Raw genomic sequence first — 18,722 nt, 5'->3', positions numbered from 1 at the left:
GCCGAGCCAATCAATGCCCTGATTGGTGAACCACGGATCCATTCATAGCTCGTTGTCTGTTAGCAAGGGTAGAGATACTCACACACATATTTGACATACAATAGATGGTCACATTGTGTACGTACAGAGTCATTATTATTCAACATGTCCTCACCTGGGATTTAAACGCCCAACCTCGCTACGCCACCGTGTTCATGTCAGGTATCAGTTCATCTGACTATTCTCATCGTTGGTTTGATTGACTTATTTCAGAAATGTAAGGCTGAAATGATACTCCCAGTCGTTAATGATTGCAAGCCTACCCATAACGTGATGCAGCCACCACTATGCTTGAAAATATGGAAAGTGGTACTCAGTAATGTGTAATGTATTGGATTTGCCCCAAACACAACACTTTGTATTCAGGACAAAAGTGAATTGCTTTGCCACCTTTTTTGCAATATTACTATAGTGCCTAGTTGCAAACAGGATGGATTTTGTTTTTAAATATTTGTATTCTGTACAGACTTCCTTCTTTTCACTCTGTCAATTAGGCTAGTATTGTAGTGTAACTACAACGTTGTTGATACATCCTCAGTTTTCTCCTGTCACAGCTATTAAACTCTGTAACTGTTTAACTTCATTGGGATAGGGGGCACTATTTTCACATCTGGATGAAAAGCGTGCCCAAAGTAAACTGCCCGTTACTCAGGCCCAGAAGCTAGGGTATGCATATAATTGGTAGGTTTGGATAGAAAACACTCTAAAGTTTCTAAAACTGTTAAAATAATGTCTGTGTATAACAGAACTTATTTGGCAGGCAAAACCTGGAGGACAAACCATCCAGGATTTTCTTTTCGAGTTCACTGTGTTTTCAATTGGTTTTCTATGGGAATCTAGATTACAGTTCCTATGGCTTCCACTAGATGTCAACAGTCTTTAGAAATTGTTGATGTTTTTCTTTTGAATAATGAAGAAGTAGCCCTTTCCTTTCTGAGTGTCGAGCCAAGTGGACTGTTTTGTTTGGGGCGCGCGACCTGAAGCTCGCTCCAATTTCATGTTATATGCTATTGAACACAGTATATTCCATCTTAAATTGTATCAATTATTTACGTTTTAAAATACCTAAAGTTGGATTAGGAAAGTTGTTTGAAATGTTTGGACCAAGTTTACAGGTAACTTATTAGATACTTTGTAGCCATGTTGGGCGAGTTGGAACCAGTGTTTTTCTGAATCAAACGTGCCAAATAAATGGACATTTTGGGGATATAACGATGGAATTTATAGAACAAAAGGACCATTTGTGATGTTTGTGGGACATTTTGGAGTGCCAACAGAAGAAGATCTTCAAGGGTAAGGCATGAATTATATCGTTATTTCTGAGTTTTGTGTCACGCCTGGCAGGTTGAAATATGATTGTCATGTGTTTGTATGATGGGGTGTTGTCCTCAGATAATCGCATGGTTTGCTTTCGCCGTAAAGCCTTTTTGAAATCTGGATTAACAAGAAGTTAAGCTTTATTTTGGTTTATTGCACTTGTGATTTTATGAAAGTTAAATATTTCTAATAATTTTATTTGAATTTGGTGCTCTGCCATTTCACCGGATGTTGTCAAATCGATCCCGCTAACGGGATTTGATCCCTAAGAAGTTTTAAAGTCATCATGTTGAAATCCCTGAGCAGTTTCCTTCCTCTCTAACTTAGTTAGGAAGGACGCCTGTATCTTTGTACTGACTGGGTGTATTGATACAACATCCAAAGTGTAATTAATAACTTCACCATGCTCAAAAGGATATTCAATATCTACTTTTTTTTGTTTTACCCATCTACCAATGAGTACCCTTCTTAGCGGAGCATTGGAAAACCTCTTTGTAGTTGAATATGTGGAAAGTGGTCAAAATTTGAGTGAAAAACTAATTTTAACTATATCAGATAGGTATTTTAACTTGGACATTAACATGTTTTGATAAGAATGTGAGAGTAGGGTGATTCCCTTAGCTCGTTTCTCAAACTCATTCCACAGAGGGCCGAGTGTCTTCCTCCCTTGTAATTGATTGATGAAGTAAGGTCACTAATTAGGAAGGAACTCTTCTCGCCTGGTTGTCTTGATCTTAATTGCAAATAATAATAAATAAAACAGCAGACACTAGGCCCTCCATGTAAGGACTTTGACACACCTGTCTTAGCGGGTCTCAAATCCAGGCCATCAGCACCAATGACAAACACAATAACCACTGTCCCAATAAAGGATATCTCTAGGACATGTGCCTATTGGGTCGGTATAGTTAGGCCCTGTCCAGTACTGAAAAAAGCCTAACCCTTCCTCCCTAGGTACTTGCGTGAATCTGAAACAACTTTATAGGTGTAAGGCTGTAAGAAATAGGGTGAACGCACTTTGAAGTAAATCTTAACTCTGTTAAAAGTACACTGAAGAAACGCGTTTATTGATCATTGTGATTCAGGAGTATAATTAAAATATGTTAACATCACAGAAGATTGGTGGCACCTTAATTGGGGTGGATAGGCTCGTGGTAATGGCTGAAGAGGAATAAGTGGAATGGTATAAAATACATCAAACACATGGTTTCCATGTGATCCCTGCTTTTTGTTGCTGTTTCCACCTTCCCTGCGAGCTGACCTGTCTGGAACTGCGAGGAGTAACAGCGTGGCCTACGTTGCTACCATGAGAAAAGACCAAAGGCGGTGGGAGTACCTTTGAGGATAGTGGTGTCTGTCTATCACAGTTGAGGGATATTTTAGACAAACAAAAAGATTTATATAAGCAGTTGTTACAACATCAAGAAAATAACTTCAAGAATTGTGTACAAATACTGGTGGAGTCAACTAATAAAATAATGGACGACGTGATCAGACTGGTCCAGGACCTGAAGAACAGTTTGCAGTTCTCCCAGAGTCAGCTCGATGAGTTTAAACAGGAGAACGGCAAGATGACAGCAATCTGTAAGTCATTGAGAGAGGACTTTAATTATGTATGTGAATCCATGATAACAATGACGGACAAATCAGATTATCTCGAGGGACAATCAAGGCAGAACAACATTGTTGTGGACGGAATTGCAGAATCTCCACATAAGACCTGGACAGAGTCTGAGAACAAAGTGAGGGAAGATGGACCACAGGAAGAATGAGGTGGAGCATTCCCAGAGGATTGGAAAACCCACCACCGGCCAACGTGACAGGCCCAGGCCCAGGCCAATCAAGTTCCTGATGTTCAAGGACAAGGTAGCTGTTCTGGAAAGAGCCAACAACTTGAGAGGAACATACATTTTCCTCAATGAGGATTATCCTGAAGCTGTGCGCCAGAAGAGAAAATAACTTATCCCGTCCATGAAAGCTGCCAGAGCGCGTGGGGACAATGCTTACATCTGCTATGACAGGCCAGTGTCCACCCACATTCCCAAAAGCCTGGAAGGGATGAGAGAGCCAAGCCTATGGGTTCCTAGATTCAACCCCACAGGCTCACACACACACACCAAATGATTAATGGACCACGGAATTATAATTTTTTCTCTTGCTTAGTTTGTTATTTTCCATATTATGTCAATCTCTGAGAAGCTACACAGGAAAGGCCTATATTAATATATGTAGCCTTAGAAATAAGGTTAATGAAATAACTTACTAACATCAGATAACATTCATATATTAGCCATTTCTGAGACTAATTTAGATAATTCCTTTAATGATACAGCAGTAGCAATACAAGGATATGACATCTATAGAAGAGACAGGAATGCTTATGGGGGAGGTGTTTCTATATATATATATTAGGAGCCATATTATTGTAATGCTTAGAGAAGATCTCATGTCAAATGTAATTGAAATCAAATCAAATCAAATTTATTTATATAGCCCTTCGTACATCAGCTGATATCTCAAAGTGCTGTACAGAAACCCAGCCTAAAACCCCAAACAGCAAACAATGCAGGTGTAAAAGCACGGTGGCTAGGAAAAACTCCCTAGAAAGGCCAAAACCTAGGAAGAAACCTAGAGAGGAACCAGGCTATGTGGGGTGGCCAGTCCTCTTCTGGCTGTGCCGGGTAGAGATTATAACAGAACATGACCAAGATGTTCAAATGTTCATAAATGACCAGCATGGTCGAATAATAATAAGGCAGAACAGTTGAAACTGGAGCAGCAGCACAGTCAGGTGGACTGGGGACAGCAAGGAGTCATCATGTCAGGTAGTCCTGGGGCACGGTCCTAGGGCTCAGGTCCTCCGAGAGAGAGAGAAAGAAAGAGAGAATTAGAGAGAGCATATGTGGGGTGGCCAGTCCTCTTCTGGCTGTGCCGGGTAGAGATTATAACAGAACATGACCAAGATGTTCAAATGTTCATAAATGACCAGCATGGTTGAATAATAGTAAGGCAGAACAGTTGAAACTGGAGCAGCAGCATGGCCAGGTGGGCTGGGGACAGCAAGGAGAAGTGTTGTGGTTGCAGGTTCACCTGCCTCATCTAAAGCCTATTATTTTGGGGTGTTGCTATAGGCCACCAAGTGCTAACAGTCAGTATCTAAATAATGTGTGTGAAATGCTTGATAGTGTATGTGATGTTGTTGAATTCTAGTTTGAAATACTTTCTTTACTAGAAGTTAATGGTTACACCCTGAACCCTGGAAGGGGTGTGTCACCTGAGTGGGTTGATTCACTGATGTGGTCATCCTGTCTGGGTTGGCGCCCCCCCTTGGGTTGTGCCATGGCGGAGATCTTTGTGGGCTATACTCAGCCTTGTCTCAGGATGGTAAGTTGGTGGTTGAAGATATCCCTCTAGTGGTGTGGGGGCTGTGCTTTGGCAAAGTGGGTGGGGTTATATCCTTCCTGTTTGGCCCTGTCCGGGGGTGTCCTCGGATGGGGCCACAGTGTCTCCTGACCCATCCTGTCTCAGCCTCCAGTATTTATGCTGCAGTAGTTTATGTGTCGGGGGGCTAGGGTCAGTTTGTTATATCTGGAGTACTTCTCCTGTCCTATTCGGTGTCCTGTGTGAATCTAAGTGTGCGTTCTCTAATTCTCTCCTTCTCTCTTTCTTTCTCTCTCTCGGAGGACCTGAGCCCTAGGACCATGCCCCAGGACTACCTGACATGATGACTCCTTGTGGTCCCCAGTCCACCTGGCCGTGCTGCTGCTCCAGTTTCAACTGTTCTGCCTTATTATTATTCGACCATGCTGGTCATTTATGAACATTTGAACATCTTGGCCATGTTCTGTTATAATCTCCACCCGGTACAGCTAGAAGAGGACTGGCCACCCCACATATGCTCTCTCTAATTCTCTCTTTCTTTCTCTCTCTCGGAGAACCTGAGCCCTAGGACCATGCCCCAGGACTACCTGGCATGATGACTCCTTGCTGTCCCCAGTCCACCTGACCGTGCAGCTGCTCCATTTTCAACTGTTCTGCCTTATTATTATTCGACCATGCTGGTCATTTATGAACATTTGAACATCTTGGCCATGTTCTGTTATAATCTCCACCCGGCACAGCCAGAAGAGGACTGGCCACCCCACATAGCCTGGTTCCTCTCTAGGTTTCTTCCTAGGTTTTGGCCTTTCTAGGGAGTTTTTCCTAGCCACCGTGCTTCTACACCTGCATTGCTTGCTGTTTGGGGTTTTAGGCTGGGTTTCTGTACAGCACTTTGAGATATCAGCTGATGTACGAAGGGCTATATGAATACATTTGATTTGATTTGACATGTATGAGGAATGTATATGGTTGGGTCAATGGAGGTTGTATAAGAGCCAGCGCCCTGAAAAGGGTAAAGGGAATCACATGGTTGCGGTCACTGATAAGGGTGGAGAGGTGTTGATTAGTTTGCGGTCAGGTCACATGAAGGGAGAAGGCACAGTGACTGTAATCTGGTTCAGGTTATTAATTAATCAACCTCCAGGGTTGATCAGCCACATGTAGTGATCACATTTTTTGCTTTGGCTCTTATGTGGGATGATCGAAAAAACATTTGTTGGTCTGATGTGATTAATAAAGAGCATCCAGACGGGTGCACTTGTTTAATTTGTGAAATTGCTTCTTCCAATTATTGATAAACATGCACCTGTTAGAAAATCACATTTAGAAATATTAATGTATTAATGAGGAATTGAAAAACTGTATGGTTGAAAGTGATGGGGTAAAAGGAGTGGCTAATAAGTCTGGCTGCACATCTGTGGCTGATTTATTGCAGATTTAAGAAATTATGTGACTAAACTCAACAAAAATAAAATAAACGATGCCAAGATCAATGATATAAAGGATGAAAACTTTGGAGTATTTTAAATTAAATTATTGTGAGAAAGACAAATTCAACTCCACCCTTTCATCAAATCAGATGGCGTATTCATCACAAAACCATTTTATGTTGCCAATTATTCTAATGATTACTTTATTGGCAAAGTGGGCAAACTTAGGCAGGAAATGACAACCATGAACAGTGAGCCATTAAGGCCACTTCTGCCTGTCATACATTTAATCTGAATCTAGAGGAAGGTGTTTGTCCTCAGGGCTGGAGGGAAGACAAAGTAATTCCGCTACCCAAGAGTGGTAAAGTGGACTTTACTGGTTCTAACAGCAGACCTATCAGCTTGTTTCCAGCTATCAGTAAACTATTGGAATAAATTGTGTTTGAAGAAATACAATGCCTTTTCTCTGTAAACAAATTGACAACAGACTTTCAGCATGCTTATAGAAAAGAGCACTCAACATGTACTGACACAAATGGATGATGATTGGTTGAAAGAAATGGATCAGCAGCCTTTGATATTATTGACCATAACCTCGGTTTTCTTTAATGGGAACTTCTCTATTGTCAAACATGTAGGGTGTGGTGTACCACAGGGCAGCTCTCCAGGCCCTGCTACCCTTTTTTATTTTTTACCAATGATCTGCAACTGGCATTAAACAAAGACTGTGTGTCCATGTATGCTGATGATTAAACCATATACATGTTGGCAATCACAGCTAGTGAAGTTACTGAAACCCTTAACAAGGAGTTGCAGTCAGTTTTGGAATGGGTGGCCAGTAATAAACTGGTCCTGAACATCTCTAAAACTAAGAGCATTGTATTTGGTACAAATTATTCCCTAAACTATAAATCTCAGCTGAATCTGGTATGGTGTGGCTGTTTTCTATTTGATTTATTAATTTAACCTTTATTTAACTAGGCAAGTCAGTTAAAACAAATTCTTATTTACAATGACAGCCTACACCAGCCAAACCTGGACGACGCTGGGCCAATTGTGCACCGCCCTATGGGACTCCCAATCATGGCTGCTTGTGATACAGCCTGGAATCAAACCAGGGTGTCTATAGTGACACCTCAAGCACTAAGCTGCATTGCCTTAGACCACTGCGCCACTTGCTGTTGAACAAGTCAAGGATACTGAATTACTTGGTGTTACCTTAAATTGTAAACTGTCATGGTCAAAACATATAGAATCAATGGTTGTAAAGATGGGAGGAGGTCTGTCCATAATAAAGAGATGTTCAGATTCTTTGACACCACACTCCAAAAAGCAAGTCCTCCAGGCTCTAGTTTTTTTTTTGTACTATTATCCAGTCATGTTGTCAAGTGCTGAAAAGAAAGACCTAGTTCAGCTGCAGCTGGCCCAGAACACAGTGCATGTCTTGCTCTTCATTGTAATCAGAGGGCTAATATACATAATAATAATCTCTCTTGGCTAAAAGTTGAGAGACTGACTGCATCACTTCTTATTTTTACAAGAAACATTAATGTATGGAACATTCCAAATTGTTTGCGCAGTCAACTTACATACAGCTCTGACACACACACCTTCCCCACCAGACATGCCACCAGGGGTCTTTTCACAGTCCCCCAAATCTAGAACAAATTCAAGAAAGTCAACTTACATACAGCTCTGACACACACACCTTCCCCACCAGACATGCCACCAGGGGTCTTTTCACAGTCCCCAAATCTAGAACAAATTCCAGAAAGTGTACGGTATTATATAGAGCTATTATTGCATGGAACAGATAAAGCAACACCTCACTGCACATTCCCTATTGGACCTAGATATTTTGTGTGGATATATTGATATGGAGGCTATGTGTGCTGCTTTAAAATGTATTTAGTTCTGACCTTTAGCTGTTCTGACTATTAATGTTCGGTATTGTGTTATGTTGTTTCATGTCTTGTGTGGACCAGGCCTGTAATTTCATGATTTTAGAGGAAAGGCCAATTGGCCTTCAAGAGATGCCCAATCTACAAGGGCAACAAGGCCATTAACCAAAATAGCCAATTAAATTGCTTTGAAAACCGAAATATCGCAGCTATTCTGTTATGAAAAAAATAAGTATATGTAAATGTAGATAAATAATTACAATAAGCCTACATATCGAATTGCAGGTGATGGTCAGACCTATACTGACATGAGAGAAGTGCTTGAAAATGTAGCCAAACTTTAATGTCACTTTTAATTATATATATATATATATATATATATATATATATATATATATATATATATAATATTTTGCTTTCTCTCTCTCTCTCGGGGGACCTGAGCCCTAGGACCATGCCTCAGGACTATCTGGCCTGATGACTCCTTGCTGTCCCCAGTCCACCTGGTCGTGCTGCTGCTCCAGTTTCAACTGTTCTGCCTGCGACTATGGAACCTTGACCTGTTCACCGGACATACTAACTTGTCCAAGACCTGCTGTTTTCAACTCTCTAGAGAAAGCAGGAGCGGTAGACATACTCTGAATGATCGGCTATGAAAAGCCAACTGACATTTACCAATGAGGTGCTGACCTGTTGCACCCTCAACAACTTCTGTGATTAATATTATTTGACCATGCTGGTCATTTATGAACATTTGAACATCTTGGCCACGTTCTGTTATAATCTCCACCCGGCACAGCCAGAATAGGACTGGACACCCCTCATAGCCTGGTTCCTCTCTACGTTTCTACCTAGGTTCTGGCCTTTCTAGGGAGTTTTTCCTAGCCACCGTGCTTCTACACCTGCATTGCTTGCTGTTTGGGGTTTTAGGCTGGGTTTTTGTACAGCACTATGTGACATCAGCTGATGTGAGAAGAGCTTTCAAATTGATTGATGACCACATTTCCACTCCCTCTCATAAATTGTTAGTACTTATTAATTCTATATAGCTGAACATCTCTCCATCGTCTGCTTGAAATGTACTTTGAAATGAATCTCAGCTCTGTTAAAAGTACACTCAAGAAAAACAGTTTTATTGATCAGGAGTAACATTAAAACAGGGTGAAAAGACCCACCAACATTAGACCACGATACAGAAATATATATATATATGCCAAAGATCAGTGGTTCACCAATTATGGCCTTGATGGGCTCGGCAACAGTAACAACGGGTGGTGGGTAATGAAACCCTTTTATTTTGGGGAGAACATTTCTTTGGGATCATCAGGTGACTTCCTGACAAATGATACACAGAAATGTTCATGCAACGTTCCCATGAAACGTATTTAGAACATTCATATATTTTATTCTGAGAACACGGCAACCCTGTTCTGTTTATGTTTGGTGGGACGTGGATAGAATATTGTCCAAACGCTCAGAAAGCTACACACGGGACTGTTTTTGCAACATTCCAATGAAACGTGTCTAGAACATATGTTATATTCTGAGAACATGGCAACCACGTTCTGGTATGCTCTGTTTGTCTTCAAGGACATTCCTAACTCTAACACCAGGACATACTAAATAGGTTCTCATGAGGTTTTTGCTAGCATACAGTGTTCTCCTAACTAACGGAAAACTAGACACTCAAATATCTGGGGAACATTAAGGCTCACATTGCAAAAACGTTCACTTTCCCTAAAATTGTTAGCTGGGATAGGATCAGGTGTGTGCGTGTGAGATAGAGTTTGTGTGTGTGTGTGCGCGTGTCTGTCTGTCAGTCCATCTGTCCGTCCATCTATCCATCTGCTTTGCTTTCTGTGTCTGTCAATCGGCCAATCAGTATCGTATTTGGTAGTGATGGGCACATCAGAAGAGTCAACATTGTCTGTTGTTGGCCGTGGGGCAAGACGATCTAGCAATTTTCTTTGAAAATGTCTGCCATGGGGCATGTGTGACAGACATCAGCATCTCTAGGTGACAGGCTCAGGTTGTGTACAGTCTGGACCCCAGTCTGGACAGTCTGGACCTCCGGTGGCTTGTTTTGGGCTGAGGGAGTAAGAGGGATCCCAGCTTAGAGAGAACAGTAGGGGCTGTCTATCCACTCCAAGAAATAGAGGAGGGGATGGAGAGAGAGAAGGGGTTTAGAGACAAGAAATCACTAGCAAGTTAGTGTTGTGACCCACTCTGTTATAGGAGAGCCAAGAAAGAGCGGAAGTAAGTAAGCCGAGGCAAAGGCAGAGAAAAAAAGAGCAAAGAGACACAAATTAGAGAAGGAGAAATAAAAGAAGAGGAAAAGAAAGAGAGAGCACAGTAGGGCTTCTATCTCCATGGAGACTAACCCCAAAATACACCAGCTACCCTCGAGGGGGACTCTAATCCTGTTTCAATAGAATGAGGGGAGGGGGGCAACACACACAGAGGCCTTGTTGAAACTTACTGAACACAGAGTGGGGGGGTGGTGGGGGGGGGCAGTGTGTATATGCCTGTGTGAGTGTGTTTATTTGTGTTTGTTTGCTTGCTTGTGTGTATGTGCGTGTGAACCAAACAAGTGCCAAAGTAAACCAACAACAATACCATCAATCACTCCCATCCCTGAGAGTCACCCTCTCCCTCCCTTCTCCCCCGTGGTCACTCACCCTCCATGGGGGTGTTGCTGTCGGGCCGGTTGGCAAACACCACATCCACATACTCCAGCTGCATCCTCTGTAGAGAGCTCCTCAGACCTGAGAGAGAGAGAGAGAGAGCGAGAGAGAGAGAGAGAGAGAGAGAGAGAGAGAGAGAGAGAGAGAGAGAGGGAGCGGGAGGGTGAGAGAGAGAAAAGGAAATGAAAGAGAGAGGTAAACACCTGTTAGAAATCTGCAGCTACAGAACGCAGAGGATCTGAATGAAGGTGAGGGAGACCTTTCCTCCTCTGTCTCTCTCATCCTGTCAGATGAAGGCTTTGCTGTTTGAATCCCGAGAGGAGAGGAGAGGAGAGGAGAGAGGGGAAGAGGGATGAGGGGTAGAGATGAATGAGGTATTGTGTCTATCAGCTCAGCTCCATTCACAAAAACTAATAGGAGAGCAGACGGATGAAAGGGTGGAGAGAGGAGAGGATGGGACACAATAAGACAGGAAAGGCAAAGAAAGGAGGTGTGTACCTGAGTGTGTACATATGAGTGTTTGTAAAAGTGTGTTTAAAAAAGAGTGTCTGTGCATGTGTGTGTGTGTATACATGTGTACATTTATGTGACAGATGAATGCCAGTCCTTAGAGTTAATCCTGTGAGGGAGTCATGCTCTCCTCTGTCACCATTCACACATCTTAATCCATGTCCTGTCATCTACAACCCGGTAATCCCAGGAGCATTACACACACGCACGTGCACGTGCACACACACACTAATCTGAGCCTGCTCTGCCATGATTTTTATAAGACTCTGAAGGGACTCTATTTTGAAGTGACTCACACACACTCACGCGACTTGCACTGATCAAGCAGTCTTAAGGCCTCTACGTGCCTCTATTTGTGGAGATTAGCGAGACGTGGATAGAAGGGTAATACATCAAATTAATTCCATTGGTGGATATTGGATAAAGGAGGAAACAAGCAAGGTCATGAACAAAGTCCTGTTTAAAAATATCTTAAAATATCCTGTCAATCAGTAGATAAAACCACCAAAAAACATCCCTGTCCAACACCAGTTTGCCTCACTAGTCCTCTACTCTTTACTATAGAAACCAGTTTAGACATCACTCAGAGATATGAATACGGTCATCAACTGTTTTTCTTGGCCCAACATCGATTATCTTGAGGTGACACCGCCACACCTGCCAATGCCCTTCAAAAAATGATGTCTCTTTTAGACAGATGCTGCATCGATTGGCCAGCAGTGACATCCACATCAACAGTTTAAATAGGTTGTCAACAACTGTGTCTCTCAGCCAATCGTGTGCTTCATCAGTTAGCCTGCGGTGACATCCACCACATTATGGTGACACAGGCGCTGTGCCTTAGTATTGTTATCTATCCTCCAGACAGGACAGCTGAGCCCAACTAATTTTCTCTCTTTCTCTCCCTCCCAAAGTTTTCTTACTTTCTCTCAATTGATCTTGCCCACTCTCTTCCTCTCTCTCCTCCCTCCCTCTCTCTCTCTCTGTCTCTCTGTCTCTCCCCCCTTCTCCCCATCCTTTATCTCTCATGCTAAACATATGATTCTGCTCTTCTTTGGGGGGAAAGTTAGAAGCTGATATGAATGTTAATACTATATGAGAGTGCTGCAGGAGGTGCAGGCACTGCTGTGGACGGGACGTTGTTGGGCTTGATCAGGGAATTGGTTTGGGGTAGCGTGCGGATTGGGGTAACCTGGGTGTCAGGTTTAGCTGTGTAATACCCTAAAAACTGTCAAATAGGAGACTGGAGGGACTGAAAGGGGAAACATGGTAAGGTGGGAGATGAGAGGAGAGGAAAGGGAATGGTAAGGAGAGGACAGAAAATAACAGGGGAGGAGAGGAGAGGAAAGGAAAGGAAAGGAAAGGAGATGCTAAGAGAGAAGATAACAGGTGAGGGACACTACAGGACGATATGGATAGAGGGGTGCTCATGTCTATCATATCATATTACAAATGGACCAACGCAAGACCCAGAGACATCCGACCCTGAACGGTAGTAGAGACATACAGGTACTTCAAAAGAGGAGGTTAAGTTCAACTGAGCACACAGGAGGAAATAAAATACAATTGTATTGGCCACATGCCCATGGTTAGCAGATGTTATTGCGAATGTAGTGAAATGCTTATGCATCTAGATCCGACAGTGCAGCAGTATCTAACAATTTCACAAACCTAATACACACAATCTAGTAAAGGAATGGGATAAGAATATATACGTATAAAATATATGGATGAGCAGTGACAGAGCAGCTAAGATGCAATAGATAGTAAAGAATAGATAGTGAAGGATACAATATACATTATGTAGTGTATATATGAGATGAGTAATGCGAGATATGTAAACATTCTTAAGTGGCATTATTAAGTGGCTAGTGTTCCATTTATTAAAGTGACCAATGGTATCAAGTCTGTAGGTAGGCAGCCACCTCTCTGTGCTAGTGGTGGCTGTTTAACAATCTGATGGCCTTGAGATAAAAGCTGTTTTTCAATCTCTCTGTTCCAGCTTTGACGCACCTGTACTGACTTTGCCTTCTGGATGGAAGCGGGGTGAACAGGCAGTGGTTCGGATGGTTATTGTCCTTGATGATCTTTTTTGCCTTCCGGTGACATCGGGTGCTGTTGGTGTCCTGGAGGGCAGGTAGTTTGCCCCCGGTGATGCGTTGTGCATACCGCACCACCCTCTGGAGAGCCTTGCAGTTGTGGGCAGTGCAGTTGCTGTACCAGGCGGTGATACAGCCTGACAGGATGCTCTCAATTGTGCACCTGTAAAAGTTAGTGAGGGTTTTCGGTGAGTGGGTTGAGTCACTGATGTGATCTTCCTGTCTGGGTTGGCACCTCCACTTGGGTTGTGCCGTGGCGGATATCTTTGTGGGCTATACTCGGCCTTGTCTCAGGAAGGGAAGTTGGTGGTTGAAGATATCCCTCTAGTGGTGTGGGGGCTGTGCTTTGCTAAAGTGGGTGGGGTTATATCTTTCCTGTTTGGCCCTGTCCGGGGGTGTCATTGGATGGGGCCACATTGTCTCCTGATCCCTCCTGTCTCAGCCTCCAGTATTTATGCTGCAGTAGTTTATGTGTCGGGGGGCTAGGGTCAGTTTGTTATATCTGGAGTACTTCTCCTGTCCTATCCGGTGTCCTGTGTGAATTTAAGTATGCTCTCTCTAATTCTCTCTTTCTCTCTTTCTTTCTCTCTCTCGGAGGACCTGAGCCCTAGGACCATGCCTCAGGACTACCTGGCATGATGACTCCTTGCTGTCCCCAGTCCACTTGGCCGTGCTGCTGCTCCAGTTTCAACTGTTCTGCCTGTGATTATTATTATTTGACCATGCTGGTCATTTATGAACATTTGAACATCTTGGCCATGTTCTGTTATAATCTCCACCCGGCACAGCCAGAAGAGGACTGGATACCCCACATAGCCTGGTTCCTCTCTAGGTTTCTTCCTAGGTTTTGGCCTTTCTAGGGAGTTTTTCCTAGCCACCGTGCTTCTACACCTGCATTGCTTGCTGTTTGGGGTTTTAGGCTGGGTTTCTGTACAGCACTTTGATATATCGGCTGATGTACGAAGGGCTATATGAATACATTTGATTTGATTTTGATTTGAAGAGGCGCTGTTGCGCTGTCTTCACCACACTGTCTGTGTGGGTGGACCATTTCAGTTTGTCGGTGATATGTACCCCGAGGAACTTAAAACTTTCCACCTTCTCCACTGCTGTCCCTTCAATGTGGATAGGGGGCTGCTCCCTTTGCTGTTTCCTGAAGTCCACGATCATCTCTTTTGTTTTGCTGACATTGAGTGAGAGATTATTTTCCTGACACCACATTCCGAGGGCCCTGTCCTCCTCCCTGTAGACTGTCTCATCGTTGTTGGTGATCAAGCCTACTACTGTTGTGTCATCTGCAAACTTGATGATTGAGTTGAAGGCGTGCATGGCCACGCAGTCGTGAGTGAACAGGGAGTACAGGAGGGGGCTGAGAACGCACCCTTGTGGGGCCCCAATGTTGAGATTCAGCGGAGTGGAGATGTTGTTTCCTACCTTCACCACCTGGGGGCGCCCGTCAGGAAGTCCAGGACCCAGTTGCACAGGTTGGGGTCGAGACCCAGGGTCTCAAGCTTAATGATGAGTTTGGAGGGTACTATGGTGTTGAGCTGTAGTCAATGAACAGCATTCTTGCAGCAATCAATCACAAGAGGGAGAAGAGAGAAAATAAAAAGTGATGTGGATATGAAAAGGAGGGGATTATAGAGGTGAACTGGGGCATGGAGTGATGTGGAGGACAAGACATAAGGAAGACGAGGAGAGGAAATCAGCCACTTTACCTTCAATTATGTGCTTTCTGTTGAGTCCTCTCTCTGTCTCCGCTCTGGAAAAGAACACAGAAGTAAATATACACACAGAAAAGTATACACAAAAGGGCACACACCAGTGCATGCACACACACACACACACACACACACACACACACACACACACACACACACACACACACACACACACACACACACACACACACACACACACACACACACACACACACACACACATACACACACAGAGAGACACACAGACGCACAAATTTACAGTGACTAGAGCATTGAACTTGTCCCACAAGCCTCTAATGAGCTGTCTACAAATCGATGAATAGACAAGAGACACAACAGGCCCTGGGAAGTGTCGGTAGCGACAAAACAAAGTTTATGGTCTGTCAGCACTGAAAATGCTATTCTCATAGTGGATGTCTGAGTCAATGAGAAACCGTCAGCAACATCATCCTCATCTACCCAGCCCTCCCCCATTACTATCCATCTTCAGTCCTTTCTTTGTCTTTCTCTCCTTATTTGTTTCTTCATGCTCACCCCCCCCCCCCCTCTTTTTATAATATATGCCACTTAACAGACACTTTGAGGCAAAGCAACGTACAATACCGCTTGAATACATTTTACACATGGGTGGCCCCAGCAGGACTCAAACCCACAACCTGGTGGTGACATGCTCGACTGACAGAGCCACACAGACTCTCTTTCTTGCTCTGAGAGTTGGGGACTGATATTCCAGGCACACAGAGAACTGTAGCGTGGGGCTGAGTCATCCTGGATCTCTGGCTGTGTTATTCTCTGTTATGTTATCGGCTCCCCCAGCTGTGTGTGCGAGTCTGTTCAGAGATGCAGAGAGCCTCGTCAGGCCCCAAACAGACCTCAAGGCTGGTTGTTAATCATCTCTCTCTCTCTCTCTCTCTCTCTCTCTCTCTCTCTCTCTCTCTCTCTTTCTCTCTGCGCTACTTTTGGCCTGAGTATGTGCACAGATCTTAGACAACCTCCTTCATCATAGTACAAATCCAGCCTTTTGTGGCTCTAGTGCACTGTAAAGGGAGGAGAGTTTTAGTTGAGATTTAACCTGCAGACACGGCAGAGTCAGTAGCACGAACGACTCCGACCTGACCAATTATCTAGATCCTCATTAGGAACCTCAAATAGACAGGATATGTCTAATAAAGAGAAGATGAACAGGTTAGAGCTCACTGATGGATGATCCTGTTCAACTTCTGTCAAGACAGAACTCAGAACTCAGACAGAACTCAGACAGTATACGGTATAGGAGAGCCTCAGTATAGACCGTTCAAAGATCTATCCTACTTCACGCACCTCAGAATCACATTGGCGTGGTGCTCAGAATGTCTGAGGAGGAACATACTTACTTTCCTCCCCAGTAGAGCTTGGTGGTGATCACCAGACTCGACCTCCTACATAAAGACAAAGGGAGAGAGATCAGCCAGACAAACAGAGGGAAAGACATGGACATCCTTATCCTGATGAATATAGGCTTATGTAATGGCTTAATACTGTAGAGGAGTCAACAATATGGATCCTTCAGCTTTTTATACATGGTATTCAAGTATGAAGAAAAGTATTCTGGGACAGGTTCTCTGAACTTTGATAGGATACAGTGTATCTCCTCAAAGTAAAGTCCAATCCCCATCGTTGTTTAATGTTTCAATCGGAGGCAGTGAACCGACATGAACTGAAGAACTGGAGACTGAAGACGTTATGATTGGAAATGTACATTGGAGAAATGAAGCAGCAAAGATGTATGAGATCAGTATGTGCTGATAGCTGAGGCCTGACCACCTACCAGCCTTTGCATAGCCAAGAACACATAACTTTCCTCTGATTGCCATGGTTACTGCTGCAGACCTATTTAGCAGATGGGTGGATGAGTTATATTGGTGATGGAATTGAGATAAATCTGTGGTTTGATTAACGGTAGATTAACGTTTGTTAGCTGGCCCCGTCTCTCTCTCTCTCTCTCTCTCTCTCTCTCTCTCTCTCTCTCTCTCTCTCTCTCTCTCTCTCTCTCTCTCTCTCTCTCTCTCTCTCAGTCAGATACACACAGTTTAAAGATGATACATACCTCCAGCACTTTTTCTTGATGATGTTCCCCAGGATTATCTCGGCTCTGTAATAAAGCAGGGAGATTAACTCTAAGGGCGGGTGTGTGTGTGTGTGTCTACATGGTAGTAGCTGAGACAGACAGACAATACCGTTGTCATTTAATTAGCCTGTTTGTCAGCGGTGCAGGTGAATAAACAAAAGGCCAAGACCAAGTGGTGCACAGAAAGCTGCAAAATAAGCTTTTTCTGATCAAGCTCGTGCCAAATTACGGAACCACATCAGCAAAGCTACCACATCATCCTCGACTGACGAAACACCATCGCAGGTGGAAGCTAGTAGTCATACTTATGCATCAGCTAGCACTAGCAACCTCCCAGTCCAGGGCAGAGAACTCACTGCCCCAGCCCGACAATGACAGTGGCCTTGCTCCACCTCTATTTCCTCCCCTGGAGAATAGTGACTAGTGAAGACCTCCTTCACCTCCTCCTCTCCCAGAAAACCAAGCCGATGACTGCCAAAGACCCAGCGGCTGGTGGACTGGTTTTACGCAACACAGACTTTATTTCAAGGTTGCGCGAGAGCAGAAGTCAGCTAAGGTAGGCTTTTGGCCTACAGGACAGTTCTATAGTCCCAAAAATATTTTGGTTACTGATTAGTATGCTGTTGCATTGACAACTTGTTTTACAATCTGCAATGTTTGAATTTCCCCCTTTAATTACTGAACAAGTAAATACTGTGCATCATTGCCGCAGGCCAGCATTCTGAATAGCAGCATTGCGACACCGTAGGCAGATAGCTTCGTGAAACATAAACATTAGGCTTAACATGAGGAAATGGCGACCAAATACAAATAAACATGTATCCATTAAAGGAAATCTATAGGCTACTACAAGCACTAGCACCTGACTGGCACAGCGGTCTAACACACTGCATCTTAGTGCTAGAGGCATCCCTATAGACACTGGTTTGATTCCAGGCTGTATCACAACCAGCTGTGATTGAGAGTCCCATAGGGTGGCGCACATTTGGTCCAGCATCGTCCGGGTGAGGGTTTGGCTGGGGTAGGACGTCATTGTAAATAAGAATTTGTTCTTAACCAACTTGCCTAGTTAAATAAATAAAAACATAATCTGATAGGCAGCCGCATAGATCTCGAAATTTCAGAACCATGGACAGCGAAAATCTGTTCTTTGTGAGTGGCCGACGCATTAGATTTTTTGGAGAGCGGGATCACAGGGAAACTGTGGGAAACACAGGGAAAAAAACAAATAAAATAGCCGTTCCTGTCCTCTGGTTTCAGGTAGGTAGGTAGGTAATAGGTATTCAGATCACACTCACTTCCCCCCAGCGTAAACTTCGGCTGTGTCGAAGAGATTGACCCCGTTCTCGTAGGCGATGGTCATCAGCTGCTCAGCCACCTGAGAAACACAAGAGGCTTTATCAACCTAGGAGAGAACAGAGAGCTGGCAGCTGAGAGGCATTCGGCAGAGACAAAACAAGAGAAAAGATTTTTGAAACTCAAAATGAAACAGTTCTCTGTAGCTCAGTTGGTAGAGCAAGGGCACTTGCAACG

At 43.7% G+C, this 18,722-nt stretch overlaps 1 protein-coding gene across 1 annotated transcript in view; it reads right to left on the bottom strand.

Moving 5' to 3' along the window:
* Positions 1-18,722, bottom strand: part of LOC115102847 (voltage-gated potassium channel subunit beta-1-like) — a 68,255-nt gene that overhangs the window by 16,041 nt on the left and 33,492 nt on the right. Inside the window, exons 4-8 of the mRNA XM_029623220.2 lie at positions 18,488-18,567; positions 17,169-17,213; positions 16,456-16,500; positions 15,080-15,123; positions 10,747-10,833 (exon numbers count right to left, since the gene is read on the bottom strand). Of these exons, the coding sequence (XP_029479080.1) occupies positions 10,747-10,833; positions 15,080-15,123; positions 16,456-16,500; positions 17,169-17,213; positions 18,488-18,567 (301 nt within the window). The remainder of the gene's footprint in view (positions 1-10,746; positions 10,834-15,079; positions 15,124-16,455; positions 16,501-17,168; positions 17,214-18,487; positions 18,568-18,722) is intronic.

This window comes from Oncorhynchus nerka, linkage group LG20 (assembly GCF_034236695.1).
Source record: "Oncorhynchus nerka isolate Pitt River linkage group LG20, Oner_Uvic_2.0, whole genome shotgun sequence".
Lineage (NCBI taxonomy): Eukaryota > Metazoa > Chordata > Actinopteri > Salmoniformes > Salmonidae > Oncorhynchus > Oncorhynchus nerka.
The sequence above is the reverse complement of the archived record's forward strand: the minus strand, read 5'-3'. Positions and strand labels throughout refer to the sequence as shown.